At 52.7% G+C, this 27,850-nt stretch overlaps 3 protein-coding genes and 1 long non-coding RNA gene across 12 annotated transcripts in view; 2 read left to right on the forward strand and 2 right to left on the reverse strand.

The window, feature by feature from the left end:
* Positions 1-6,759, reverse strand: part of PTK7 (protein tyrosine kinase 7 (inactive)) — a 63,527-nt gene extending 56,768 nt beyond the window's left edge. Inside the window, exon 1 of the mRNA XM_040249569.1 lies at positions 6,475-6,759. Coding sequence (XP_040105503.1) covers positions 6,475-6,553 — 79 coding nt within the window. The 5' untranslated portion in view covers positions 6,554-6,759. The remainder of the gene's footprint in view (positions 1-6,474) is intronic.
* A 1,214-nt stretch (positions 6,760-7,973) lies between these two features.
* Positions 7,974-22,569, reverse strand: KLC4 (kinesin light chain 4). 7 transcript variants are annotated; one of them, XM_040249581.1, is made up of 17 exons: positions 22,480-22,550; positions 21,518-21,596; positions 20,622-20,903; positions 19,429-19,659; positions 17,812-17,893; positions 16,545-16,755; positions 16,021-16,108; positions 12,790-12,891; positions 12,368-12,541; positions 11,950-12,049; positions 11,692-11,744; positions 11,439-11,509; positions 11,153-11,261; positions 10,424-10,564; positions 10,044-10,186; positions 9,324-9,387; positions 7,974-8,445 (listed from the first exon to the last, which is right to left on the reverse strand). In XM_040249581.1, the coding sequence occupies exons 3-17, from the start codon at positions 20,877-20,879 to the stop codon at positions 8,395-8,397; spliced, it is 1,878 nt and encodes a 625-aa protein (XP_040105515.1). In that variant the 5' UTR covers positions 20,880-20,903; positions 21,518-21,596; positions 22,480-22,550; the 3' UTR covers positions 7,974-8,394. The 7 variants fall into 7 exon arrangements, with proteins under 7 accessions (XP_040105515.1, XP_040105518.1, XP_040105513.1 ...); XM_040249584.1 differs by lacking the exon at positions 21,518-21,596 and having other exon boundaries at positions 10,044-10,159; positions 22,480-22,569; XM_040249579.1 differs by lacking the exon at positions 21,518-21,596 and having other exon boundaries at positions 22,480-22,569.
* Positions 11,259-14,247, forward strand: LOC120870100. The gene is made up of 3 exons (XR_005722724.1): positions 11,259-11,543; positions 11,923-12,991; positions 14,209-14,247. It is a non-coding gene; the product is annotated as an uncharacterized LOC120870100 (long non-coding RNA).
* On the forward strand, positions 22,053-27,535 carry MRPL2 (mitochondrial ribosomal protein L2). 3 transcript variants are annotated; one of them, XM_040249615.1, is made up of 7 exons: positions 22,053-22,071; positions 25,094-25,262; positions 26,008-26,149; positions 26,259-26,374; positions 26,450-26,560; positions 26,853-26,926; positions 27,290-27,535. In XM_040249615.1, the coding sequence occupies exons 2-7, from the start codon at positions 25,133-25,135 to the stop codon at positions 27,500-27,502; spliced, it is 786 nt and encodes a 261-aa protein (XP_040105549.1). In that variant the 5' UTR covers positions 22,053-22,071; positions 25,094-25,132; the 3' UTR covers positions 27,503-27,535. The 3 variants fall into 3 exon arrangements, with proteins under 3 accessions (XP_040105549.1, XP_040105550.1, XP_040105547.1); XM_040249616.1 differs by lacking the exon at positions 22,053-22,071 and adding an exon at positions 22,349-22,510; XM_040249613.1 differs by lacking the exon at positions 22,053-22,071 and adding an exon at positions 22,715-22,901.
* The last annotated feature ends 315 nt before the right edge of the window (positions 27,536-27,850 follow it).

Raw genomic sequence — 27,850 nt, forward strand, 5'->3', positions numbered from 1 at the left:
CCCCTAACTTCCAGGCAGGCAAGGCAGGTGTCAGCATCACTTGCACTTTGCACCTGAGTTAACTAAAGCTTGGGAAGGTTAAATAACCAGCTCACGGTCATGTGTGTGCTATGCTCAGTTGCTCAGCTGTTTCTGACTCTGTGAGACCCCACAGACTGTAGCCCGCCAGGCTCCACTGTCCATGGGATTCTCCAGGCAAGAATACTGGAGTGGGTTGCCATTTCCTTCTCCAGGGGATCTTTCCAACCCAGGGATTGCACCTGAGTCTCTTATGTCTCCTGCATTGGCAGGCAGCAATGAGCCATGGATGTCACTTCTCTTCCTTTACCATGTGTGATATTAGCAGAGAAGCACCCACGTTTTCAGACGCCTGATCCAATCAATGTCTCCCCATCACTCTGATCAGTCACAGCAGACTACGGCTACCAGCAAAGTCAATCCTCTCTCCTCTCTGAAGCCCTCCCACTCCCCCATTTGCTTCTGCATGGTGAACGCACCTTCCTACACACTCTGCAACGTTCTTCCGTCTATTGAGCACTTGACCAAGTGTTGTCTCTCATACTTCATCTGATTTTCATCATCTTGTCTCCTTCCTGCCTCCTACCCCACCTGAGACAGCGCCATAGAAGACACCCTGAAACTGAATTGAGCCCATCCTAAGCCCCTCAGCATTAATACCAACCTCTTTTTTATCACCACACCACTTTATTTTGTTTTTAATGTTTATTTATTTGAATGCGCCAGGTCTTAGCTGCGTGATCTTTAGTTGTGGCATTCAAACTCTAGGTTGCAGCATGTGGGATCTAGTTCCCTAACCAGGGTCCCCAGCATCAGGAGTGCAGAGTCTTAGCCACTGGACCACCACCAGGGAAGTCCCCCCACCTCCACTGTAGACTGACAAATTCTCCTCGTGGCTATGCACTGGTTCTCAAACTTGAGTTTAGGTAAAAATCTCCTGGAAAGCTCTTTTAAAACGCAATTTCCTTTTGAGACTTGAGCTATGTGTCTGGACTGGTCATTCAAAAAATACAATATAGGGGACATCCCTGTTCCCTGAAGGTCCAGTGGCTAAGACCCTGCAGTTCCAATGCAGGGGGGGCATGGGTTCGATCCCTGGTCAGGGAACTAGGATCCCATATGTTGCTAAGTGTGGCCAGAAGATTTTTTTTAATGTAATCTAACAAATGAGAAAATAAACTACACGTTCTGGCTCCCCCACCACAACGATTCTGATGGGCAAACCTGCAGTAAGGCTCAGGCAACTCAAATTTTAACCAGTACCTCTGGTTACCTGCCCTCCCACTATATTCCCCGATGGTCTCTGGACTGCATCTTTGAGAAACACACACAAACGCCCATCTTCTTAACATGTGATTCCCAATCACTACCCCCATGACTCAGGACCCAGTTATCAGAAGTTACGTGCACACCTAAGCCAGCAGGTGCATGTCCGGTGCATTGGGGTCTAAGCTTCTGGCAGGAGACCTGGAGCCTGCAAGTTGCAGACCTGGGACCTGGCGGACTGCGTCCCACTCACCTGTGCATTCACTCAGACTTAACGCACACCGGGACACAAGAGCTCAGGGACTCCAAACCAAGCTGCAGAGGGGAGAAGGCGCCCGCATAGGTCAGCCCTTTGGACGCGGCTTCCTCCCTGCCCCACAGCTGCCCCACAGTGTAGCATTACTGGGAGGGAAATGGCCTGAACTCCAAGAAGAAAAGAGGATGGAAAAAGTGACATACTACAGAGGGCTTCCTCAAACCACTGATTAGCTGGAGCAGCTCCTGCGCCAGCCAGCTCCACCAAAGTGCCAGGGGGCTCAGCGGGGCTGACTGTGCATTGAGCAGTGAACTCAAGAGAACCCCAAGGCAGGACCTGCCCCCAGCCACCATGGCAGAAGCCCCACACCCTCGGGACAAAGGACCAGACAGCTGGGGGGCGGGGGCATGGCACAGGACTCAAGGAGGGAGAGAGACAAACAGGCAGCTTGTGGGCAAGGCCAGCGCCCGCGCCCGCGGCCCCACCACGTGGCTCCACCAGGGCCACAGAGCAGCGAGGTATGTACTGAGGTTAGGGAGAGCCGAGGGAGGCTCAGGGACGCAGGCCAAGGATACCCAACCCGGTTTAATGACCCTTTCTTCCATCAGGGACTCACCAAAGACTGAAGCCCTGGTCCCACACTCCTCTTGGCTCAAATATTAGAGTCTGAACTGGCCACTCTCCTTCACAGAAGCTGCCACTGGCTTAAACACACACACACAACCCACCCAAACCCGCCTCACTCCAAAATATGAAATCCTCCAAAACTTTTAACAACTACAACTGTCATAGCCTAGCAGAGACACTGCCTCCCTTTGTGAACCAAACATGTTCCTGAAAAGTCCTCTACGGGCCAAACTCCTGACGAACAAATCCGATTTCTCCACCGGCTCTCACTGTAAAATGTTACACAGGCTCCTCTAGGAAAAGTTGAGGCTCCCCGAGGAACTGAACTTCACACTTAGTGTTGCAAACCCTCTGGAGTCACACCTTTAATGGACAAATGTCCTGGCAAAACCTAATTCAAACTCAACCCAAAGGGAGGTCATTCTTAAGTGTACACACCGTGCTGGAGAGTGTTCACATGAACTAAAAGTTACTTAAGGTCAGTCTTTAAATACTGTGCAAGATCTGGGGCCCGTGCTTTGTACTGTTGCAACAGGAAGGCTCTGTCCCTTGAGTTTCTATGCAAGGAGGGATGCTGAGGGTAGACTCCTAGAACCCTTGGTGCGGTCACCCGGGAGCTTGTTAAAATGCAGACTGAGGGGCTTCCCTGTGGTCCAGTGGCTAAGACTCCGTGCTCCCAATGCAGGGGGCCCGGGTTCCATCCCTGGGCAGGGAATGAGATCCCACATGCTGCAACTAAGGGTTGGCTTGCTGCAAATGAAAGGCCCCACATATCACAATGAAAGTCGAAGAGTAGCCACAACTGACAGCTTGTGAATATAAAATAAATTTTTTAAAAAATGCACCTTGGGACTCCAATTCACGCCCCCAGAGAACGCTAATGCCACTTCTCTGTGGACCTTGTTTCAAGTGGCAAAGGTGTAGATAACCCAAGCCCCCACCGAGCTCACAGTGGTTGAGTTGTGGCCTTTCTAAGGCAGGTCAGTTTCCTACGTAGAGGTGGATGCCCAAACCCAGAACTCCTGGAGGAAAATCCTGCCATCAAAACTCATAAAACTGCCACAAAGAACAGACAGCTCAGGGACAGGGAAAGAAGATCTATCAGGTGTCTTAGCTGGGTCACAGTAGAGCAGGCAACTCCTCTCCAGGGAAGCGGGGAAAGGGTACAAAGACTGCCCCCCAACACACAGCCTAGCAGGAAAAGGGGCTGCTTACCTCTGCCAATGGTCACTCTGCCCTGTACCCAAAAGCTTCATTCACTTTTTAATAAACCTAGATAAGGATCTATTATAAATAAGATACAGTAATGAATTCTACAGTAAGGAAATCCCTTCAGTAAGTTAAAAACCCAAGGGGGGCAAAAATATGGAAGATGGCTTATGGGTCCAGAGGTTCTCCAAGCATCCACCTTCTAGCAGGAGAGATGGGGGGGACAGCTTCGGGGAGGAAGTGGAGGTGGGGATGGGCACATACCAGATGGGCCAGAGAGGAGAGCAAGGTCTGAGAAGCCCCGGGTGTTTTTAGGGATGGCAAAGAGACTAGCTGGGTTGGAACGGAGAGCTCCGGTAAGTGGAAAATGCTTATTGTTGGGGGTGACTGTAAAGCTGGAAAGGTATGCTGGCAGCACACCACAGGAGAGGGAAGCACAAGAAAGGGGCCCTTTATATACTTCATTACATTTAATCCTCAGCACAACTCCAGGAAGTAAGTCCCTTCAGAGAGGAGGCAAACTGTGAGGTCAAGAAGCCTGCCAGGGCCACAGGGCCTGTTAAAGGATCCGAGCTGCCGTACTGCCAAACACTTCATCCCCACGGCCTGGGCCCTCTCCACCACTCAACCCTGCTCTAAATGCCAGGAGCCTGACTAGATCCTTTGGCAAGTGATGGGCAGAGATTACCCGTGCCCGCCCGCCATACATCCCAACATCTAAGAAAAGCCTGTCACTGATAAATGGCCTGAATTACAGGCTGCATATTCTCAGGACAGAACAACTCAATCTCTCCAAAGAAACAAGAGCCTGGAGGAAAGAACCCAGAGACCAGGGTGGGAACAGAGATGGGTAATGACCGCAACCGACCATTCCAATGGTGGGGAGAAGCCCAGGTTTCAAACATCAAGCCCTTTCCTCCTCCTCCTCCACCATATTTATCACAATGGGGACCTCAGAGTTCAGAAAGTTCCTCAGCCCTTTACAGCATAATTACCCAAACTTCAAAATGGCCTAATCCACAAACCTAGCCAACCTAGGTCCCTTACTCTTACTTTATTAACAGTGGGGTCTCACTACCTCTCCAGCTAATTACACAATTTAACAATGAGATGGAAAAACCTACTGGAATCTTTTTTTTTTTAATTGTTGCCCCCTGAAGTCATGCTGTCCAGGGGTAGGTTGAGCCCCCTGGGTTTCACCAGAAGACAGACAACAGGCGCCTCAGCCTCGGCCGAAACTGTTTACAGCACACGGGCAGGTTCCACACCAAGACACATTTGGTGGAACTGATTTAAGGCTCTCATTAAAATGTTCCTTTGTTGAGCACAAGACATCTCCCCACCCCCAGAGGAGATTCCAGACCTCCAGTCCCCAGCCCGCAGCCTGCCCTAACTACCCCCAGACCAGGACCCCTCCCTCCGCTAAACACCCGTCACCGGATTAACATTGATTAAATCAGGGTTGTCTTCTCACGGAAGGAATTTAGCATTCGTTGAACGTGAGCCCTGTCTCCACCAGAATCTCCCCCAGAACTCTAGAAACTTCAGCAGTGGAGGCAGCCCTATCCGGCACCACACACACCAAAACCCCAACAGCCTAGAAGACCTAGGAAGCCTGTGAGCTCCGGCTGCCAGCCCATATGGCTGGGCAGCCCCCCTCCCATCCTGGCTGTGCAAAAACTTCCCTACTTCCTCTGGGAGCAGATGTGGGTTCTGTCATGAGCAAGACCACCCCACACCGCAGAAGGAACACAGCGCAGCAGAAGGAACACAGGGCGGCTCAGGGAACACCTCCTACTAACTCAGGGGACTTGTTCTTACCTCTCCTTTTACAACCCGGGGTAGGGGAGATGTTAAGTCCATCAACACTAAACCTCCTCAACAGCTGGCAGGCCAGGGAGACCTCAGAAAAGGCAATTCTTTACCCACCCACCCCCCAGCTCCAGCCTCCCAGTGGCCACTCTTCAAAGGAGGAGGAAAGTGATAACCTAGGACCAAGTCTCCTGGGCACAGTCTCCCCAGAGAGGGCTGCTGGGAGGATCATCGCCAAGGATTGGGGGTTTTGTAAGGGGGGACGGGACGGGGCGGGGAGGCATACTTCCCGTCCAGAGTGTTTGGGGGTGTGCGGGTAGCTTGGCGCTTTGCTCCGAAGCACTTCAACACCTCAGTGACGACTCTCAGGTGTGACCAAGTCAGGAAATAAAGGCGGGGGTGGGGACGAGGGAGAAGCGGGTCGGGTCCAGTCGGCCCTAGAGATAGGGGCCACACCCTCATCAAAGCCTGAGGCCCTACAAGAAGCCAGAATGAACTCTTTTTTGCCTTTCTGTCTGTAGAAAGAAAGTTTCCTTCCTTGCTGGGTAGAGAGAATGAGAATTCAGGGAGACAGAACCAACCCCGTCCGCACCTTTGCAGGCCGGCCATGCCCGATTTTGGCAGCGGCCTTCACACATTAGTCACCGCGACAGCCCGGGACTCTCAGCTCCTGGATCCGACTCCAGTCGGGAGTGGGCTCAGGGTTCAGGCCCGGGAGCCGGAGATGGGACGGCCCCTCACTCTTCCCTTCTTCCGCCCTCACCATCGGGGCGGTCCGGGATCCAGCCTCGCCCAGGAACTTGGAGGAGGGAAGCCGGGCCGGCGTAGGTAACAAAGCTCCGTGAGCCCCGTGCACCGCAGGTCGGTCCCGCATCCGACCCCGGGCCGGCCTCCCTCACCTAGGCTCAGCCTGCCGGGGAGACCCCGCCTCCCCCACCGCCAGCCACCGCGCTGCACCCCCTAACTTGGAGGTAGTCGTTTCTCTCCCGCAGAGAAACGCGACACTGGAGCCCGGGAGTCGGCAACTCCCGGCAGTTCCCGAGCAAACTCTCGGCTCAGGCCGGGAAAACTCTGGGGAGGCTAGAGACGCGTCCTCGCGGGCGCGGGGCAAGAGGGGCCCCGGCCGAGTGCGCGGGGGCTTCGCCACCTCCCGGCGGCCAGGACCTCGCCCCCCTACCCCAGCGAGACCCTGACCCACGCACGGTGTCTGCCCCGCCCCAGCCCACCTCCCCGGTGCCCTCTCGGCCCTCGGGGCTCCCGCGCTCCCCCAGCTCGCCGGGACTCACCGCCCAGCAGCGGCAGCAGCAAGACGCTGAGCAGAGGCAGCCGGCAGGGGTTGCTCGGGGCTCCGCGCGCGGTTCCCATCGCGGTGGGCTCGGAGAAGGGAGCGCGCGGGAGCACGGCGGGCTCGCGGTCAGCGATCCCCGGCGGGCCCAGGAGGCCGAGCGCACCGGAGCGCGGGCGCCGCTGCAGCAGCCGCAGCTGGAGCCCGAGCCCGAGCCCGAGGCGTCCTGAGCTAGAGCCGCGCGCGCCCCGTACCTCCGAGTCCTAGCGCGCCGCCGCCGCCGCCAAGCCCCGCCCCACGACGCCCCCTCCCCGCCTGGGCGCCGCGCGGCGCCCCGCCCCCTCGACGCCCCCTCGACGCCCCCTCCCCGCCGTGGTGGGGAGGAGCTCGTAGTTGGGGGAGGGGTCTGGAGATGGAGAATGGATGGAGACGAGGAGCCCCGGGGAGTGTGGGGACCTGAACGAGGTCTGGGAGCGGATGCTGCGCCTACCACCTCGTGTGCAGGGACTCAGGGGACCTAAAGGGACTTTTGTGATTCTGTGGCTCCTGGGGAAGATGGTTGGTTCTAGGCTTTCCTGAGGGCTGTGGCCAATAGTTCCCCCAAATTCTCTGGTGGGAGGGGAAAGGGTAGGCTCTGGCTCACTTTGCAGCAACCTGATATCTGGAGGAAGCTCTAGAACAGAATGGTGTCCTTGGTGTCCCCAAGCAAGGTAGCCTGGAGCTACCGTGGAGCCCAGGAGAGAGGTAGCCTGGGGTCCAGTGCCTGGCGAGGGTCTGGTTTGGCTCTGGACCAGTCGGAACCCAAAGGTAGAGAGAGACTGGGCTCTCTGAACGGCGGACTGAAGGCTGTTAAACTGACAAATTCATCCCAAGTCCATCTCCAGCGGTCTGGGCCGTGTCAGGGCATGGCCAAGTCTCCAGCTGTGGGGAGGCCCAGTACCGCCCTTGTTCCAGGCACCCCCCACCCCCCAGCGCCACCACCCCCACATTCTTTCTTTGTTGTGAAAGCAGCAAGGGGTGTAGGAGGCGGGTCAGGAGGAGTCAAGCTTTAGAAGATGGGCCCCAGCTGCTGCTGGGCCTCCAGGATCTGCTGAGAGGGGATGGATAGTAAGTGCCTCATCCCCCTCTGGCTCCGGAGGGCCCCCCAGGCCTTCTTAGACCTCCCTTCCCCCAAGCAGCTGGGAGGAGGAGGGGCCGCCACAGAGGGCCTCACAGGCCGGGAGCAGTGGCGCCAGGACTCCAGGGTCCTGCCACATGGCCGCCACATGTCCCTGACAAGCCAGTCCACAGCACCTTCTCCTTGGGTTGTGGGCCTCCCCCTTCCCCCAGATGCCTTCCTGCAGGCCCTGCTGGAGAGGATACAAACAGGGGAAGGAAGAGAGGAGAGACCCAAGAAGCAACATTCCTCCTGCTGCCCCATCCATCACTACCCTGCGCCCTTCTGTAAAGGGCCCCGACGCAACCCTTGCTTCCTGCCCTCTCCATCAGGACTCAAGTGGCTCAGTGGTTACCTGATTCTTTTATTTAAGAAAAGTGAAATACATGGACCTGAAGTGAGGCAGCAGAGGGAACAAGAGAGGCCAGGGCAAGGCAGGTGGGCTGGCCAGCCCCAAGCCCTCTGACAGAAAAGCCAGCAGTAGGCTGCATCTCTGAGGTGCGTACCTGCTTCTTACCCACTTTGGGGGCCCCCAGTAGTAGAGCTAGCTACTCTAGAGGACCACAGGATTGGGGGAGGATGTCCTGAGGGTCCTTCCTGAAGGGGATTCCTGAGGAGGGGGCTGAGACCCTAAGGGCAGCAGCAATCTTCTGGTTAACTGCTCCCCCTTCACTGTCCCACTTTGGGGCTGGAAGAGCCAGGAGCAACAGGGAATGCTGTGAGGGCTGTGGGGGGACCCAGCAGACGTGGGGCGTGAGTTGAATGTCAGCTGCTTGAAGAGAGGTCCATACTGCTCGCACTGAGGCCCCGGGAGACCTGAAACAGACACCACCAAGCCATCAGCCCACAGACCCCAGGTTCCCAAAGACTGTCCCCTGGAGTCTGTCCATCTCACAGCTACGGTCTCTCTCAGGACCTAGGGTGGAATCTGGAACCTCAACCTCAAGCTCTAGGGCTTGTGCTGCCTTTGCTAGGACTTCCCAGAAGGCCAAGATTTGGTGGAGAATATACCTAGAAGAACCACATGAATACAGGGATATACTTTGAATGTGCTGATACAGGTGGTCATCTCCCATTAAAATATCATTGCTGTGTTTTCTCAAATGGAGATGAGGTAATACTTCTTTTCCCCCCTTTTCCCTTCTCATCTACTGCTGACTCTGCAAGATGAGGAGTATGGTGGCTATAGGGGTAGAGCTGTTAGTATTCCCGAATCATTCCGTGTGTGTGCTTGCTCAGTCGTTCAGTTGTGTCTGACTCTTTGCAACCCCCTGGACTGTAGCCTACCAGGGCTCCTCTGTCCATGGAATTTTCCAGGCAAGAATACTGGAGTGGGTTGCCATTTCCTCCTCCAGGGGATCTTCCTGACCCAGGGATCGAACCCACATTTCCTGTGGCTCCAGAATTGCAGGTGGATTCTTTACCACTGAAGCCCCAAATCATTCATTAATTATTCATAATTCTAAAGTACCTGTTAAGAGAACAGCAATTCCTGTTCCCCTCCTGATTAATTTATTTCTATCTGTGGCCCAAAAGTGTCCCTTGGGGGTCACCACCCCCAAGTTGTCTGCCTGATTCCTCTCTGCCCACCTCCAATTCCCTGACAGCGTCTTCATCCCAGGTGACTCTCCCCTCTTCCCACTGGGGTTGTCCTTTTTCTCACCCACAATGCACTGAATGAGCACTGCTCTCACCTGGAGGGGCGCTGCATTGGGTTGGTTCAGATAGTTCAAGGAGGCTGCCCGCTTCATGTTGCTGCTACAAAGGAAAAGAAAAAACTGAGGCCTCTTCTCTTCCCATGGGTGGCCCTGAAGCTTGGGACACTTGGCCACCACCACACATACTCATGTCACTGTCTCCTCACCATCTGACCTACACACACACTTACACACACACACACACCTCCTCACCATCTGACCTACACACACACTCACACACACCTCCTCACCATCTGACCTACACACACACACACATATACACACACCTCCTCACCATCTGACCTACACACACACACACACACCTCCTCACCATCTGACCTACACACACACTCACACACACACACACACCTCCTCACCATCTGACCTACACACACACACATACACACACCTCCTCACCATCTGACCTACACACACACTCACACACACACACACACCTCCTCACCATCTGACCTACACACACACACACACACACACACACACCTCCTCACCATCTGACCTACACACACACACACACACACAGTCTTCCTCAATCACTAGCACACACACACACGTCTTCCTCAGTCACCAGCATCTGCTTAGGTATTATTTTTCCCACCCTCTCTCCATGGCCATCCTACTGACCTCCTCCCTGTTTCTCTCCCGAGACACTTCTCCAGAGCCCTGCGTACTGTGCCGTATCTCACTCTCAGTGCGTACCTGGAAGGCCGGGGCTCGGACCCCTGGAGCTTCCTCACCAGGAGTTCGCTGCTTCTACGAAGCACATCTCGGATCTTGCCCAGAGAGCCGCTCCTCTGCAGCGCCCCACTGCCGTCCTGGCAGAGAGGGATGGGGAACAGAGGCTAAGGGATCCCAGGGAGATTGAGCTCTGAGTCTATTCCTGCCTTTGATTCCGGACACCTGCCCCTTCCCCAGAAGCCCAGCCTGGTCAACAGCTGGCTTGCAGAGAGTCCCCCGAGAGAGACAGGCTAACTGGACTGGAATGAGGACAAGGTGCCCTCCTAGCCGGTGGGCTCAGAGCCTCTCGTCACCACCAGAAGGAGAAGCGGGAGAGTTCAAGGTGCGATGATCAGACTTACCCCTGACCACTCCACTGCCACCGAGGCATCTTCACCTCCCTCAAATTTCACGCTGCCCCCCAGGCCCTCCTGGGAGGTCCTTCCACTATCACCCTCCCCAAGCAGCTCGGCCACCTTGGTCTGGCTGATTGGGTCAGTGCCCTGGAAGGAAAAGAAGGAACAGGGACTTCCCACTTCTGAACTCTTCAGGGTGGGACTTTAAACTTTTTCTCACTACCAGCCACAACAAAGGAAAGAGTGTCCCTTGTGACTTTGGACTACACACATACTGGAAAGGAGACACTCACCTTTTCTATTTGCAATGTGTTAGAGATCCACATCTATCTTTAGCCAAGGCCCACCATGAATTGATTTCAGGACCCAGTGAGTCAAGACTCATGATTTGAGAAACTCTTGACTCAGAGCTTCCCTCACCTGCAGCCTGTTCACCCACAGCGCCCATGCCCCTCCTCACAAGATTCTTCACATTGTCGAAAGGCGGTCTTTCCCTGTTAATAGTGCCATTTAGTGAAGTGAACCTTGAACTTGGAGTCCTAACTGCAAAGGGCAGGTGAGGGGTAAGAACATACTTAAAAACAACCACAACCACAAGACTGTCTCACCAGCCTCTCCCTTCTTCCTCCTCAGCCTCTCCTCTTACTCTTCAGAGACTCACAAGCAGCCTCAGTGGGCCCCGCTCCTGTCTCCAGGGCCCTACCTCTGGACCTCCTTCCCCTCCTGGTCCCTGACCTGTTTCCGGGAGCGCAGGGCACATTCCTCCAGGGTCTCAGCTGCCTCCAGCTTTCCCTGGCGCCTGTACAGAGCTCCGAGGTTTCTCAAGGTCGTGTTCACTGTAGGGCTGCGGCAGAGGGATACCAGGGAAGGAAGAGAAAATGGACTCAGGAAACAAGCAGGAGAGAGAGGAAGCAGAGCCAAGGCTAAGGGAAAGTCCCCGGGAAGCAGGGGAAGGGCCAGGAGGGGGGATCTGGGGTTGATGGAGGGCGTCTGAGCCCACACGCCCATGCCAGCTTCTCACCTGCTCACTTTGCAGGCCTTGTACCAGCCTCCATACTCAGCATAGGGTGTGCTGCCCTCTCGGTGCCGGCTCTGCAGGAGGACAGAGCAGGAAGGAAAGCCAGAGGTGAATGTACAGAGATTCTGCGGTACAAGCTGGCACAGGGCTGGGGTGCAGGCTGGGTCTGGGAAGGCGCCATGCAGCTAGGGCTGGTGCAGGAATAAGTCAGAGGCCCCAAAAGTCCCTGGCTCCCCAGGCTGGGCCCCTAACTCACTTTGCTCATTTCCTCCCGCTCCTCTGCATGCATCCAGATGGGCTTGTGGTCATCTGGGGGTGATACACGGGATGGGGTGGAGAGGTTAGAGAACAGAGCTGGACACTAAGTGGGGAGCCAGGACCCAGAGGCCAATAGCGCTGGACTACAGGGGTCTGGCTCCCCATGGAACCACTGTGATCAACCCTCCCCCCACCAACCTTTGGTCTGCATTTCGCTTCCTCCCTGCAGCGCCCCACCCAGGCCCTCACCACTCACCATCCACAGAGCCAAACTCCTGCACGTGGGCACGCGTCAGGATCTCCTTGTAGAGAGTCTCAGCTTCAGCATACTTGCCTTGTTTCAGGTAACAGGAAGCCTGGGGGCGGGAAGGCAAAAACATGGGAACAAAAGGTGGAGACGAAGTCTCAGCCAGGCCTGGCATTTCCACTTCTTGGTCTCTTTATGACTTTCCGCAGAGATCTTCCTCACCCCCTCCTTGTCCAGCTGCAGGATCCAGGGTGTTCCCACTCCACTCCTGAGAGGCCACGGAACTTCTGCCTTCCCACAGGAAGGGACCAGACCCCTCAATACCCAGAGGCAGCCCTCGAGCTGGGCACAAAGGCGATGAGGCCATGTACCAGACTACGGTGCACCCCCTCCCCTCCTCCCACTGTGTCTGCCCTCCCTCCCTTACCAGGTTGTTCTTGGTCCGGGCCACGTTAGGGTTGTCCGGCCCCAGCTGCCCCTCATAGATGGCCAGTGCCCGCCGGTAATAGCGTTCCACAGCCTCATACTTGCCCTGGTTTTGGCACAACAGGGCCAGGTTGTTTAGCTGCTTTGCCACATCTGGGTGGTTGGTACCCAGGACCTGGAGTGGTGCAAAGGAGACACAGATGGCTGTGACTATGCGTGTGTGTGTGTGTGTGTGTGTGTGTGTGTATACGCACACGCACGCGCACGTGCCCACACAGGGAGCAGCGGGTAGGGAATGAAGGAACAGGGAATAGGGAGAGACGGAGGGTGAGTCAAAAAGTGAAGGGAAAAGGGTAGATCAGAAGAGAGACGGGGGAGAAGGGGTCACCGCAACAGGGAAGAACAGGCGAAGGGCACGGGCACCTTTTCTCGAATCTCCAGTGCCCGCTGGCACAGCGGCTCTGCCTCCTTGTATTTGCCCCTCTTCCCATAGAGCACAGCCAGGTTGTTGAGTGTGGCCGCCACCTAGGAAGACAGGCCTGTCCCCATCAGACAAAGGACCTGGAACAGCAAGGCCCCATGCTGCCCAACTCCCAGACAAATGGATCTCCCACCCGAGCCACAGGTGAGTTGGGGAAGGGGAAAGTGCTGACCCCCCAAGGCTCTGAGATTCCCCACGGGGGTGGTCTCACCCTCTAAGGAGATTTTTAGACATTTCTGAAGGCGGGGTTTCCTTTGGTTGCCATAAAGACTGTGGGCACTAATACCTTTGGGGGAGCAAGTGTGCTACAGATGTGGTACCTGTATGGGACAGCTCAGGCAACTTTTGATTGCCCTGCCAGACACTCAAACACTAAATATAAGCTTTGATACTTGGTGGGATATCAAGACAGGAGTTATGCTTCCTGAGACACATCATCCTTCCCTATCACATGTCATAACACAGGGAATTCTTTTCCAGCCAGCTCATTTTGAAAAATACCTTATTTCTCATCTTCTTCCCTTTGACACACCTAGCATTTGTTTTATATGCTGACCCTATTTAAAGTTATTTCTCTTTCTCTTATCACAAAGAAACCTGATCTATTACTACTTAATCTAACACTAGATTTTAATCTTATATATGCCAACATTTCTGCTCTGTCATTTTTAACTTTAAAAATTTATTTACTATTGTTGATACTACTATTATTACTACTTTGGCTGCACCATGCAGCTTGTGTGATCTTAGTTCCCTGAACAAGGATTGAACCCAGGCCCTTGGCAGTGAAAGCATGGAGTCCTAACCACTGGACTACCAGGGAACTCCTGCTCTGTCCTTTTCCTAGTACATCAGCTCAGTTCAGTTCAGTTGCTCAGTCATGTCCGATTCTTTGTGACCCCATAGACTGCAACACGCCTGACTTCCTTGTCCATCACCAACTCCCAGAGCTTGCTCAAACTCACATCCATCGAGGTGGTGATGCCATCCAACCATCTCATCCTCTGTCATTCCCTTCTCCTCCTGCCTTCAATCTTTCCCAGCATCAGGGTCTTTTCCAATGAGTCAGTTCTTCTCATCACGTGGCCAAAGTATTAGAGTTTCAGCTTCAGCATCAGTCCTTCCAATTAATATTCAGGACTGATTTCCTTTAGGATTGACTGGTTGGATCTCCTTGCAGTCCATAGGACTCTCAAGAGTCTCCTCCAACTCCACAGTTCAAAAGCATCAATTCCTCAGCACTCAGTTTTCTTTATATTCCAACTCTCACATCCATACATGACCACTGGAAAAACCATAGCTTTGACTAGATGGACCTTTGTTGGCAAAGTAATATCTCTATTTTTTAACGTGCTGTCTAGGTTGGTCATAGCTTTTCTTCCAAGGAGCAAGCATCTTTTAATGTCACGGCTGCAGTCACCATCTTCAGTGATTTTGCAGTCCAAGGAAATAAAGTCTCTCACTGTTTCCATTGTTTCCCTATCTATTTGCCATGAAGTGATGGGACCAGATGCCATGATCATCGTTTTTTGAATGTTGAATTTTAAGCCAGCTTTTTCACTCTCCTTTTTCACTTTCAAGAGGCTCTTTAGTTCTTCTTTGCTTTCTGCCATAAGGGTGGTGTCATCTGATATCTGAGGTTATTGATATTTCTCCCGGCAATCTTTTGATTTCAACTTGTGCTTCATCCAGCCCAGCATTTTGCATGATGTACTCTGCATAGAAGTTAAATAAGCAGGGTGACAATATACAGCCTTGATGTACTCCTTCCCAATTTGGAACCAGTCCGTTGTTCCATGTCTGGTTCTAACTGTTGTTTCTTGACCTCCATAAAGATTTCTCAGGAGGCAGGTAAGGTGGTCTGGTTTTCCCATCTCTTGAAGAATTTTCCACAGTTTGTTGTGATCCACACAGTCAAAAGCTTTGGCATAGTTAATAAAGCAGAAGTAGATGTTTTTCTGGAACTCTCTTGCTTTTTCTATGATCCAGCGGATGTTGGTAATTTGATTTCTGGTTCCTCTACCTTTTCTAAATCCAGCTTGAACATCGGGAATTTCTCAGTTCAGGTACTGTTGAAGCCTGGCTTGGAGAATTTTGAGCATTACTTTGCTACTGTGTGAGATGAGAGCAATTATGCAGTACTCTGAACATTCTTTGACATTGCTTTTCTTTGGGATTGGAATGAAAACTGACCTTTTCCAGTCCTGCGGCCACTGCTGAGTTTTCCAAATTTGCTGGCATATTGAGTGCAGCACTTTAACAGCATCTTCTTTTAGAATTTGAAACAGCTCAACTGGAATTCCATCACCTCCACTAGCTTTGTTCACAGTGATGCTTCCTAAGGCCCACTTGACTTTGCATTCCTAGTACATACTTTTACATGAAAGATTTACTAGTTTTACTTCTTCTACATCTAAAGGGCTTCCCCTGTGGCTCTGCTGGTAAAGAATCACCCTGCAATGCGGGAGAACTGGGTTCGATCTCTGGGTTGGGAAGATCGCCTGGAGAAGGGAAAGGCTACCCACTCCAGCATTCTGGCCTGGAGAATCCCATGGACTGCATAGGCCATGGGGTCACAAAGAGTCAGATACTACTGAGCGACTTTCACATCTAAAGTTTTTCATTCATTGTATATCAGACTACTATGTCTTCTAACATTGCTGTACTCAACACAACTGTTACTGTATTTTCGCTTTACTGTAAAGTATTATATCTCTTATTATAAATTACTTTCCTTGTTTCTCTCTTACATTAATAGAGTATCATTCAACTTTTGAGGAAATTATATAGGTAGGTATACACTATATGAGTTAAATTTCAGGAAAATATTCATTATAAGAGGGAGTCATCACAGGGAACTCAGCTGTATATTCTGTGATGACCTAAAGGGGTGGGAAGGAGGCTCAAGAGGGAGGGGGATATATGTATACACATGGCTGATTCATGCCTTTGTACAGCAGAAACTAACAACACTGGAAAGCAGTTATTTTGCTATTAAAAAATTTTTTTAAAAGAAGATATTGGGTCTGAGAGAGCTGAGAACCACTGCGATGAGTGCACAGTAGGAAAAAGGAGTCCCCACGCCTCACTCCTGAGACCCCTGGGGAGTGGGCTGAGAGCAGCAGACGGACAAGCGGAGGAAGCACAGGGCAAGGAGGACAAGGAGTACTGACAGCAGGGTGGTCCCGGCCCAGGGTGCTCTCCCGGATGCTGAGGGCATCATTGAGCAGGAGCGCAGCTTCCTTGTACTTATTCTGGTCCCTGTAAGAGGACAAAAGCGACAAGGGGTTAGCCCAAACTCTGCCGCTGAGCATCTCCTTACTTCCTTCCCTTCTGGACAGCTAAGGTACATTTAGGGGCTGCGCCCCGCCATGAGGAGACAGGAAGCCTGGTGGGAGCAGTGAGAGGGGTTCACCGCCACCCCCAGAGCGTGGCCATGCCCGGAGGAGGCCAAAGGCACAGGATGCAAGAGACAGGAACAGAGAAAAAGACCCTCCCCAGAGGAGAGACAGGAGAAGCCAAAAGCCTGATGGCTGAGGATTCTGAGGTCAAGGGCTCAGGTGTAAAAGCATGAGACAAGGAAGCCCCCTGGTGGGGGGGAGAAGAGGTGCCCTGTGGAGAGGAGGAATGAGAGCCAGAGGTGGGTCAAGGTGGGACCACGCCTGGAGGCAGGCTCCTGAGAGGACACAGCACTCACCGATACACCAGAGCCAGGATGTTGAGCATGGTGGCCACGTCGGGGTGGCCGCGGCCGGATGTGCGCTCCAGGTCCTCCAGCGCCTGCTTGCAGAGTGGCACGGCCACCTCATAGCGACCCTGGGCTGCGTACTGGATCACCAGATTGTGCAGTGTGCGCAACCTCGCCGGGATCTCATAGCCGCTGTGCTGGGCGCCCTGGCCACGGGACACTACCCCGACGCAGAAGACAACAGAGACTCCCTCAGATGACACCAGCTCTCCCTCCGCTGTCCGCCCACCCCTCCCCACTCAGGTCTTTTTCCCTGCCTGTGACCAACCCCCACGAGGCTCCCTGCCTGCCGAGAGACCTGCCTCAACTTGCTACTCTTATTTTCTTAAAATTGTATTGGCTGCACCACAGCTTGCAGGATCTTAGTTCCCCAGCCAGGGATCAAACCTGGGCCCACAGCAGTGAAAGCTCGGAGTCCTAGCCACTGGACCACTAGGGAAGTCCCTCAACTGCTACTCCTCTGCTCACCTCTTTGCCTCTGTGCCCATCACAATCCCATTTGTTCACTCGGTCATTCATTCATTCAACAAACTACTCGATGGACTTCCCTGGTGGTACAGTGTATGAGAATCTGGCTGCCACTGCAGGGGACACGTGTTCAGTCCCTGGTTGGGGGAGATTCCACATGCCACAGGGAAACTAAGTCCACGCCCCACAACAACTGGGCCCTCCCTCTAAAGCCTGAGTGCTGCAACCACTGAAGACCATGTGCCTAAAGCCTGTGCTCCGCAGCAAGAGCAGCCACTGCAATGAGAAGTCCAAGCACCGCAACGAAGAGCAGCCCCGACTGGCCACAACTAGGGAAAGCCGGCGCACAATGACAAAGACCCAGTGCAACTGAAAAAAAAACAACTACTCAGAAATCCTGAGCAAGGGCCTGCACCAGGGATACAAAGATAAGAAAGACCTGGTCCTTTCCCTTGAGGAGCTCATGCTCTTCACTCCAGGGGCACTCTCCCAGTCTCGAGTGAGCTCCTTACCGGCAAGAATCACAACCTTCTCATCTTGGAATCCCTGGTGCCCGGCACAGTGCCTGGCATGGGGTATGTGTTTAATAAATGTTGATGAATAAGGGGGAAGCTGAGGGACTCAAAGTACTGGTCCCTAGCACATCTCCAGAGGCAGTGGAGAACCCATTCCTGGACGGTGAGCATCCTGTGTTCACCAGCCCCCTTGCTGCCCCCACTTCACCCTCCAACTCCAGAGGCAGACTCACAGCCATTGCTGGGGTCCTCTTCCTCCTCGTTGGGGAAGAGGTCATCCAGGGAATCCTTGGAGGCATCACCTTCCTTCTCCTCCTGGAAGGGAAGCAGCAGCATGTCTTAGATGAGATAGCCCTGGCAGCCTCTTCAAGCCCCCTCTAAACCGTGACATCATTGACAGGTGGGGTATAGGACAAATTCCCTGTCGCTGTCCTTGCCCCTGGGAAGGCCAGCATCTGTCCTGCCAAGCCTAGGCCTCTCTTGTTCGTAGAAAAACAAAGATGGGCGTTTCTCTAATAGTCCAGTGGTTAAGACTCTGAGTTTCCGCTGGAGGGGGCGCAGGTTGATCCCCGGTTGGGGAACTAAAATCCTCCAAGCCATGCAGTGCAACCAAGAACAAAACAACAACAAAAAAACACCCCAAACAAACAAGAGATGCTTCAGCCAAAATCTCATGACTTTCCGTTCCTTCATATCCAGAGTTTCCTTCCTAAGTACCCTTACCCGCCATCTCTCTCTCCCTCGACTCTGGTAATTATAGTCCCGCGTTGATCCCATGTGTTTACACTGATTACATGTCTGTCCGGTCTCCCCTGAAGGCAGGGGTGTGTCCTATCTTATTAACATGCACCCAGAGTGTCTAGCTCTGCCTGGTGTCCATCATCTGCCCCCGCTTGTTCTGGACGTAATGCCCAGTTCTGTCAACCTACTTTCATACCAGGCAAAAATGCTTCACCCCAACAAGCACTGTAGCCTTGTACAAACACTTCCAATTCTCCTGCCCAACTTCACCAGGGTGACCCACTGTCAAATCATCCCACTGTCCCTGGGTCAGGCCACCTTTCCAGCCCTGGTGCCTTATCACACACAGACACACACACATCTGGTCTAGAGAGCTCCCCCTTCTCCCTCATAGACCATCAAAATCCACCTCAATTCCTAATCCAGTTAAATAAAATAATCCAACCTAAATCTTACCCATCCCTGTACCCTGCCCTCCTCTGTGAATCTTTCAGTCCATCCCAGCCCCTACGAACCTATCTCCTTGGGACTCCTCCCACACTGCCTGAACCTCTCCTTCAGCACGGGGCACTGGCTGCTTTGTGTTGTCGCATACATGTTCTCACACGTAAGCCTTGTTCCTACAGCTACATTATAAGCTCGAGAAGGCAGGAACTCTTGTTTTGTAGCTTCTCAGATCTACCTGACACACATCTTGCCTTGCCTAAGGCACAGAGAAATATAAATGACTGTTGCATTAAGGTTAAATTCCACACATTTCGAAAGCAAATTTTAGAAGGACTTGCCCGACTGGGCTGTTTTCCCTACCTACAGCGCTTAGGATTCTGAATTGGAACAGTCCAAATGCCAAAAATCTATTATTATGGGAGCAGGAACTCTGTCTGTTCACTGTTGCAACCCCAGCAGAGTGCGCCTGACACACAGCAGTCATGTAATCAAATGCTGACTGAACGAGTGACTGGCTTCTCCCTTGCTGTCCTCTGGAGCTGGTGTCAGGACATGAATTCTGCCAGGTCAGGGCAGGTTGGGCAGGGTTGCTGGTCCTCGAGAGGATGACGCAGCCACGCCCTGTGCGTGTGGTGACGCCCAGCTGTCCTGCGCATGCTCACCGCAGCGTGCCCGTCCTCGTCGTACTGCCGCAGCTGCCCCAGGAACTCCAGGTGCTTCTTCTCCTCCTCCAGCTGAGCCACGGCCTGTTCGCTGCGCTGGAGCCGCTGCTGGGTGCCGGCCAGCTCGTCCCGGAGCCACTGGTTCTCCTGGCAGAGCCGCCGGACCTGTGCCCGCAGCTTCTGTTTCTCCGACTCCACTGTGCTCAGGTGGTTGGCCAAAGCCAGCATCACCTAGGTGGGCACATCCTGTGAGCGCTGGGCTCCGGCTAGGAGAGTTGAGGGGTAGGCGGGAGGGGAGCCAGCAAGACTCGGAGGTAGGGTGGGGTAGTGATGAGTCTACCTTCCAAATATACCCTGAATCAAATTTCTCACCACTTCCAGGGCCAGCCTGGGCCAAGCCACTATCAATTCCCACCTGGATTACGGTAATTGCCTCCTCACTGGTCTCCTTGTTTCTTCCCCTGTCCCCCTAGAGTCTGTTCTCAACCCTGCAGCCAGATGACAGTCTTTTCAAAATGTTAGACCACATCACTCCTCCGGTCAACACATTCCAATAGCTTCCATCTCACTCACAGTAAAAGCCGAGTCCTTATGATGGCCTACAGTTCCACGTGATCTGCCCCCACCCCAACTGCCTCTTCATTTTCTATTTTGCTTCCCCATATTCACAGTCCAGCAGCCACGCGGGCCTTTCACTGAACTCACCAGAAAGGCTCCAGATCGGGGCCTTTGCACGGTGCTTCAGATGTTCTTCCCCCATTTATTGTATGACTTTTTCCTTCGTCTTCAACTCTTTGCTCAAATGACACCTTTCCAGTGAGGCTTCTATTGGCCACCCTATCTAAAATTGCATCCTCTCCCCGTACACCCTAACCCCCTTCCTTGCTTGATTTTTATCCTTTTGTCCTTAACGATTATCACTCTGGCATACTGAGTCATTTATTTATTTGTCTAAAGCCTGCCTCTCCCAGCTAGAATATAAGCTCCAAGATGGCCAAGATTTATGGTTGTTCTTGTTCAGTGATGTGTCTGGAGAGTAGTGTCTGGCATGTGGTAGAGACTTAATACATATTTATTGGGTGAATGAATCCAAGCTGCTAGGACAAGAGGATCCCAAATGACCCCCAAGCTCCAATCAGACAACTGCTCCTCCATCTACCCGGGGCCACTTGGCACCACCTCCTCCTGCTCACCTGGGCCTCACTCAGCCCCAGCTCTATGTTTTCCATGGAACGGCGCAGCTGCCGAGCCTTCTCATGAACCAGGCCTTCTTCATGGCCACCCTGCTGCAGACACTCGATGGTCTGGGAGAGGCTTTGCAGCACAGCCTGGTGTTCACTGTGGAGAGCTTCTAGCCCCTGGCTCACCAGACGGGTGCTCCCCAGGATCTCCTCTTGGCTGAGCCGGTGCCCTGCAGGCTCATCCCGCTGTCCCAACACCAGGCCTGACATCCTGGCCAGGGGACCTTGCCTGGGCTACAGAGAAACAACAGAGCTCAGCTGGGGTAAAGATTAGGAAAGAGTGGCTGTGCGCCTTGATTAGAGGGCGGTAGGGATCCAAGTGAAGGGACAAGAGACCATAGCAGGGGTGGGGGTAGGGGGACCCTAAAGTTTAATTGAAGGGAGAGTGGCCAGTGAGCAGACTGCCTATAACAACACTAGACACAAAGCTAAGGCTGTGGGAAAGACAGAGAGAAAGGAATTGACTTGAAAGAAGAAAAACTGTAGAAAGAACAAAGGTGCAGAGAAGTAGCAGGGATTTAGAATTAACACAATTTTTTAAAAAAGGACCTGGAGAAGAGAGTTTGGGTTAGGAAAAGGAATCAGGAAAGGAGAGACAGCACCATAGAGAACACAGCAGGTGTCTGATAGAGCTGCAAAGGGAATGGAGTTAAACCAGGCAGAAAGTATACAGAAAATACTGCAGTGTTTTCCAAAAAGGGGAAGGAATAAGTTTCAAAGTTAAATCAAGACAGAGAGGGAGACGAAAAAGAGAGGGGCTTTCATCGCAGCACCCAGATGAGAGGGGCCTAGAGGCTCAAGGTGTTCAGGCTGAGTCACCCGCGGGGCTAAGCCCAGCATCTCCATGCCTGGTCAGCTCTGTTTCTTCCAGGCTGTCTTCCTACTTCCTCAAAAGGGCCTTGCTTCTCATCTTTGAAGTCTTCTTACCTGTATAGAGCCCTTGGTTGTGGCGTTCAGGCAGGAGCCCGGAAGAAACTCTGTTCAAGCAGCCAGGGACTCAGAAGGATCTGCCCTGCCCAAAGTCCAGAAGTCCAGCGTTCCCACCCCTTCCCTCACCACTTCACAGCCACCCAGAGGACCTGGCATGGAGCCCCACCCAGGACAAACGCCCTCCCTCCCTTGCCTACAGGTCTTCAAAGACGACCAACGGCCCTCCTCCTTCCCCAAGCCAACCTCCCACTCCAAGCCTGGGGAGCTATTTTCTCCCAAGAAGGGAGTGAGATTTAATCTGAGACCTGCGGCAAGGGGCGTGTCTGGGAACGGGTGAGAAGGAAGACCTGGTCATTCCTAGCCCAGTCACTTCTATGGCTTTGTGTCTATTATGACCACATACTAACAGAGTCTGAGAGGAGTCACCTTAGGGTGCCTCCCAGAAGCCCGATGATGCAGGGAAAAATGGCAGGTCCGTGAGCGGCTGCGGGATCGCGCTGGGAGTCGATCTCCCGGGCCTGGGACTGCGGTGGAGAAGTGTCCCAAGCTGTCGACCTGCCCTGAGGCCCAGGGTGGGGATAGAGAGAAATGGGCCGGCAGAAGATGCGGGTGGGCGACCGAGGTCCACGCCGCGGGCAAAGACCTGGGGCCTGACAATCCCGAGGTTACTGAGTCAGTCGGTAGCACAGGGGGCGGGGCAGGCCGTCTGTCCGTCTGTCTGGATGCCGAGGGGCGGGAAGAATCGTGGGGGGGCGGAGTTTTTGAGTCTGGAGTTCTGTGAGTTCAGTCGGAGGGGTTCATTTGTTCATCTCTCCGGGAGTGCAGCAAAGAGGTAGCGGGACCTCAACTCTCAGCCCCAGAGGTACCCTCAAAGACTCACCCGCAGTCTGGTCTGGCTGCCGCTCCTGCCGGTACTGCCCCTTTAAATCTATCATGGCTGCCGCTCGAGGCAATTGTTTTGACGGCTCCGAGGGGCGGGACCTGTTCCCTAGTCACGCGACCCAAGAGTTGCTCCGGGATTGGCTATACTATGCTCAGGAAGGAAAGAAGATGTGTGTCTAGCTTTGGGTCGGGTTCTCGGCCCGCCTCTTTTTACGTCATGTTGGAGCGACGGCACGGGAACCTGTTACCGTCATCCGGCAGCGCCAGGCGGCCAGGCTAAAGGTGATGGTGGAGTCCTGAGCACGCCCGAGTCTGGCCAAACTCATGGCCCTGCGGGCAGTGACCCGCGCTCTTGGCTCACTGAGCCTGACCCCCCGGATTGCCGCCGTCCCCGGCCCACGCCTGCTCCCTGCCGCCCAGGTAATCCATCTTACCCGGGAATGTAGTTGTTTCCACTCCGGCTGCTGGAGAGGGGCCTCCAGGAGAGTCGAGGTGGGAGATGAGAGTCTGATTTGGAGTCACATAGGCCCGTGACCTTTAATAAGTCACGCTCAGCCTCAGCTTTCTCCTTTCTAAGTGTTTCTATCTCACAGGGTCACTGGAGTCCTCAAACGAGATACTGGAGGTGAAGTGATTTGTAGACAAAAGTACAAGTTTCAGTAACACCTTTATTGTCTTCTTATAAGCCAAGCATAATAAACGTTTTAAATAAGTGAATTCCTTTTAACCATTTGCAGTTATTATCAGTTCCAGTTTACATACGAGAATACATCAGTAGTCAAGGTCATACACCAACCATTGGAGCTAGGCAGTCTGGCTTCAAAGCCCGGACTCTTAACCATTAAGGCTGAGTTACTACTGAGATTATGGAATTAAGGTCAAGATAACCGAGAATTGGAAACTAACATGAAGATATCACGAAGTTCCTAAGGGTGTCGACTTTAAAAAAGCATGGCATGAGAGTTTTTATTTGGGGACATGTGAGGACTGCAGCCCAGGAGATAGCACCTCAGATAGCTCTGAGAAACTGCTCCAGAGAGGTAGAAGGGAAGGACAGTATGTATGTGATTTTGGTAAAGGGGGAGTGGGCTGCAATCAAGCACAGTTTTTTAAAAAATGTTTCTGCTGGTTTCATGAAGCTTCTGCTAGTCACGAGAAACAGTTGTCACCATGAAGAATTTTAGTGTTTTTCTTGATAAGAAGAGATAAAAGAATTGGGCTCATAAAAATCAGCTCCTGAGAATATCTATCTGAAGATCTGTCATGCCAGGTTTTTGGGAACACAGGTGCCTCATTTCTGCTCTCCATCCTGAGCTCCATCAGAGGGTGTTGGAGGTCAGCAACTGCTGCAGCACATGATTTAATCCTTGTAGAGGTAGATGGCAGGCACCCATGGCAAGTGCCAATTTGTTGACATGGGTAACTAGTGATACAGAAAAGTTAGTCTTACCATCTCTGGACCTTTCAGACTGATGGTAGAGTTTGGCAGATGTGTACTTCAAATTCAAAACCAAACCAACCTACTGTGTAAATGCTAAGAAAACAGTAGGGAACAAGACATAAATGATCTCTCCCCTCCATTCATATTTGGAAAATTCTCAGAAACATGCAGCAAAATGGGCAGAAGGCATTGGTGCTGATGGTGGTACATAGATATATAGGAATTAACCAGCGCTGGTCCAAAATCACTGCAGATGGTGATTGCAGCCATGAAATTAAAATACGCTTACTCCTTGGAAGAAAAGTTATGACCAACCTAGATAGCATATTCAAAGGCAGAGACATTACTTTGCCGACTAAGGTCCGTCTAGTCGAGGCTATGGTTTTTCCTGTGGTCATGTATGGATGTGAGAGTTGGACTGTGAAGAAGGCTGAGCACCAAAGAATTGATGCTTTTGAAGTGTGGTGTTGGAGAAAACTCTTGAGAGTCCCTTGGACTGCAAGGAGATCCAACCAGTCCATTCTGAAGGAGATCAGCCCTGGGATTTCTTTGGAAGGAATGATGCTAAAGCTGAAACTCCAGTACTTTGGTCACCTCATGCGAAGAGGTGACTCATTGGAAAAGACTGATGCTGGGAGGGATTGGGGGCAGGAGGAGAAGGGGACGACAGAGGATGAGATGGCGGGGTGGCATCACCGACTCGATGGATGTGAATTTGATTGAACTCTGGGAATTGGTGATGGACAAGGAGGCCTGGCATGCTGCGATTCATGGGGTCGCAAAGAGTCGGACACAACTGAGCAACTGAACTGAACTGGAGAAGGTAGTTGTTTAAGGAAGGAAAAGTTTCTTAGAGGAGAGTTTTGAGGCAAATTTGGAAGAAGATGCACCAAGGGGAGAATATTCCATTAAAGAATATCTGTGTACCACCATCAGCACTTCAGAGGTGAGAGGATCAGATGAAGAGAGGTGATCAACACACATGCACCTAGATAAGCATTCTGAACTGGTATTTGTGCAGGCTATGAAGGGTAGAGTTTTGGGGTAGCTGGTCTGGGACGCTTCCAGGAGGAAGGAAGCCACAAGCTAAACTTTGTGCCCTCTCCCTTGGCTCTCTGAGGCTTCTCCTTCAATTAGCTTTCAAGTGAAAAAGATTTCTGTTTATTTCTAGGTGACAAACAATGTCCTCCTTCAGCTGCCCTCTGCGTCGATGTTGCTTCCCTGCCGCCCAGTCCTTACCTCTGTGGCCCTTAGTGCTAAGTTTGTGTCCTGGAAGAGTCGTACGAAGTATACCACTATGCCAGTAAAGATGAGGAAGTCTGGGGGCCGAAACCACACAGGTAATAACGAGGGCAAGAAGATTTCAGCAGTAAAGAGCAAAAACATGGTAGGACCCTTGGCCTGTATTTTGATATAGGCACAGGAATCTAATTAAAAAGCATTTATTGGACGACTCCTGCATGTAGTATGTAAGAGTGAGAGAACAGAATATAAAACAACATAAATAGGCTGTGCTTCTAAAGATAGGTAATGGAAGAAAACTGGACATACTCAGGAAGTTCCATGATATTTTCCTGCACACCCTTCAAAAATTATTTTTGGCTGTACTGGATCTTTGTTGCTGCTCAGGATTTTTCTCTACTTGTGGCAAGCTGGGGCTACGTGGCTTTTCTTGTGGAGCACGGGCTCTAGGGCGCTCATGCTTCAGTAGTTGAAGCATGTGGGCTCAGTAGTTGCAGTTCCCAGACACTAGAGCACAGTCTCAATAGTGTGGCCCACGGGCTTAGTTGCCCCATAGCATGTGGCATCTTCCCAGACCAGGGATCAAACCTCTGTCTCCTGCATTGTCAGGCAGCTTCTTTACCACTGAGCCAGCAGGGAAGCACCCCCTGTTAATTGTGTTTTTACCAAGTTCCACATGGGTGTTCACTCCCATTTACCTCATTGTGCTATGCAAATTTTAATCATTTTCTGCTTGTGTCATAATGTTGGGAAAGCACAGCCCTCTGCCTAGGATGTGTCTGTTCCCAGTGCTGGGAACTGACTCATCTGACCTGGTCATGATCCTTGCTATCCTGACCACAGGCCGTATCCAGGTGCATGGTATTGGTGGGGGCCACAAGCAGCGTTATCGAATGATTGACTTTCTGCGGTTCCGGCCCGAGCAGGAATCCAAGCCAGGACCCTTTGAGGAGAAGGTCATATTTGTCCGCTATGATCCCTGTAGGCAAGTTTGGGATGTGAAGTGGTTGTGTGGCTGGATGACTGCTCTGTGGCTTTTCAGGAGATGCGAGGCTACCTAGGTGGTTTGCTTACCTGTCCCTCACTCTGCACAGGTCAGCAGACATAGCTCTGGTTGCTGGGGGCAACCGGAAACGCTGGATCATTGCCACAGAAAACATGAAGGCTGGAGATACAATCCTGAACTCTGACCACATAGGCCGAATGGCAGGTGAGTGATGGCCACCAGATGTGTGTGGGCTGAGAGGCTCAAGGGTGCTGGTGCTGACGAAATTCTGTCTTTTAGTTGCTGCTCGGGAAGGGGACGCCCATCCTCTTGGGGCCTTGCCAGTGGGGACCCTCATCAACAATGTGGAGAGTGAGCCAGGCCGCGGGGCCCAGTATATCCGAGCCGCAGGTATGAAGAAAGGAACTTGTTGGGATCTTACAGTTTGAAAGGCCAGGGAGTACTTGAGGTTGCAGCTCTCTGAACCCATGGGCCCACATCTTGTCCACTGGCAGAGAAAAAGAGGGAAGAACAAGGCTGAAGAGGTGGTTGTGTTTTTGATCGAAAACCACACATGCCTCCTGCTTCACTGTCTCTACTCCTCAAAGGGAAAGCAAGGGCAGTGTGTGGGGTGGTGGCCCTGGAAAATCTGCTCCCACCTCCTGCTCTGTGGAGGGTCGCAGCTGTTTCTTCCCTTCCCCAGGGACCTGTGGCGTGCTGCTGCGGAAGGTGAACGGGACAGCCATTATCCAGCTGCCCTCTAAGCGACAGATGCAGGTTCGAGGTGGGGGTGGGTGGGTGGGGAGTGCAGGTGAGGGGGGGGTCAGTACAGGAGGAATTTTTGGAATGTACCTTACTTGTCCAGGATAGCTCCCAGGTGTTTTATGTTGGGAAGTGCCTGGAGCTAGATCTGTCCTTTTCTGCCATGTGACCAGGTGTGTCTTGTCAGGCTGGCAGTAAGGAGCAGTGCCTTTCATTCTCAACTACTGTAGGACCTGCATTCGGGTTCCCTTATGTTGTATTTTCCCCGTATTTTCTCTTTCTCTCCTGAGTTTGAGAAGTTCCCCAGAGTCCCTGCCCTCAACGTGTCAGGCTCTTTCCTCGCATGGTGCATTCCCCTCCATTTGCTCTCTCCATCAGCTTCTGGAGACGTGCATAGCCACAGTGGGCCGAGTCTCCAACGTTGACCACAACAAACGGGTCATCGGCAAGGCTGGGCGGAATCGCTGGCTGGGAAAGAGGCCGAACAGTGGGCGATGGCACCGCAAGGGGGGCTGGGCAGGCCGAAAGATCCGGCCGCTGCCCCCCATGAAGAGTTACGTGAAGCTGCCCTCAGCTGCTGCCCAAAGCTGATATTCCTGGACTCTAATAAAATGGCCCCCATTTAAAAAAAAATCTGTTTCTGGTTTTTCTGGGGAGGATGGTACATTACTGGACAGGTGTTGGAGGGGACGGAAGTAAACAACCGTTGGGGGAGGAGAAAGGAAAATATAGGGCGACGACTGGGGCCCGCATGCCGTCTCACTTCTAGCCGCCGCCTGGCCTCGATCCCTCTATACGTCACGGAGAGGGAGTAAGTGACCTCCAAAGTCGTCTGCAGGTCTGACTTTGGTTAGAGGGGCAGGTACTTCCGGTGGCAGGAGGAGGGGGACCAAAAGGAAGAGGAAAGGGCGGCGCCGGAAAGGAGGCGCCGTGCGTCGC

This window comes from Oryx dammah, unplaced genomic scaffold, assembly GCF_014754425.2.
Source record: "Oryx dammah isolate SB20612 unplaced genomic scaffold, SCBI_Odam_1.1 HiC_scaffold_11, whole genome shotgun sequence".
In the NCBI taxonomy this organism is placed as follows: Eukaryota; Metazoa; Chordata; class Mammalia; order Artiodactyla; family Bovidae; genus Oryx; species Oryx dammah.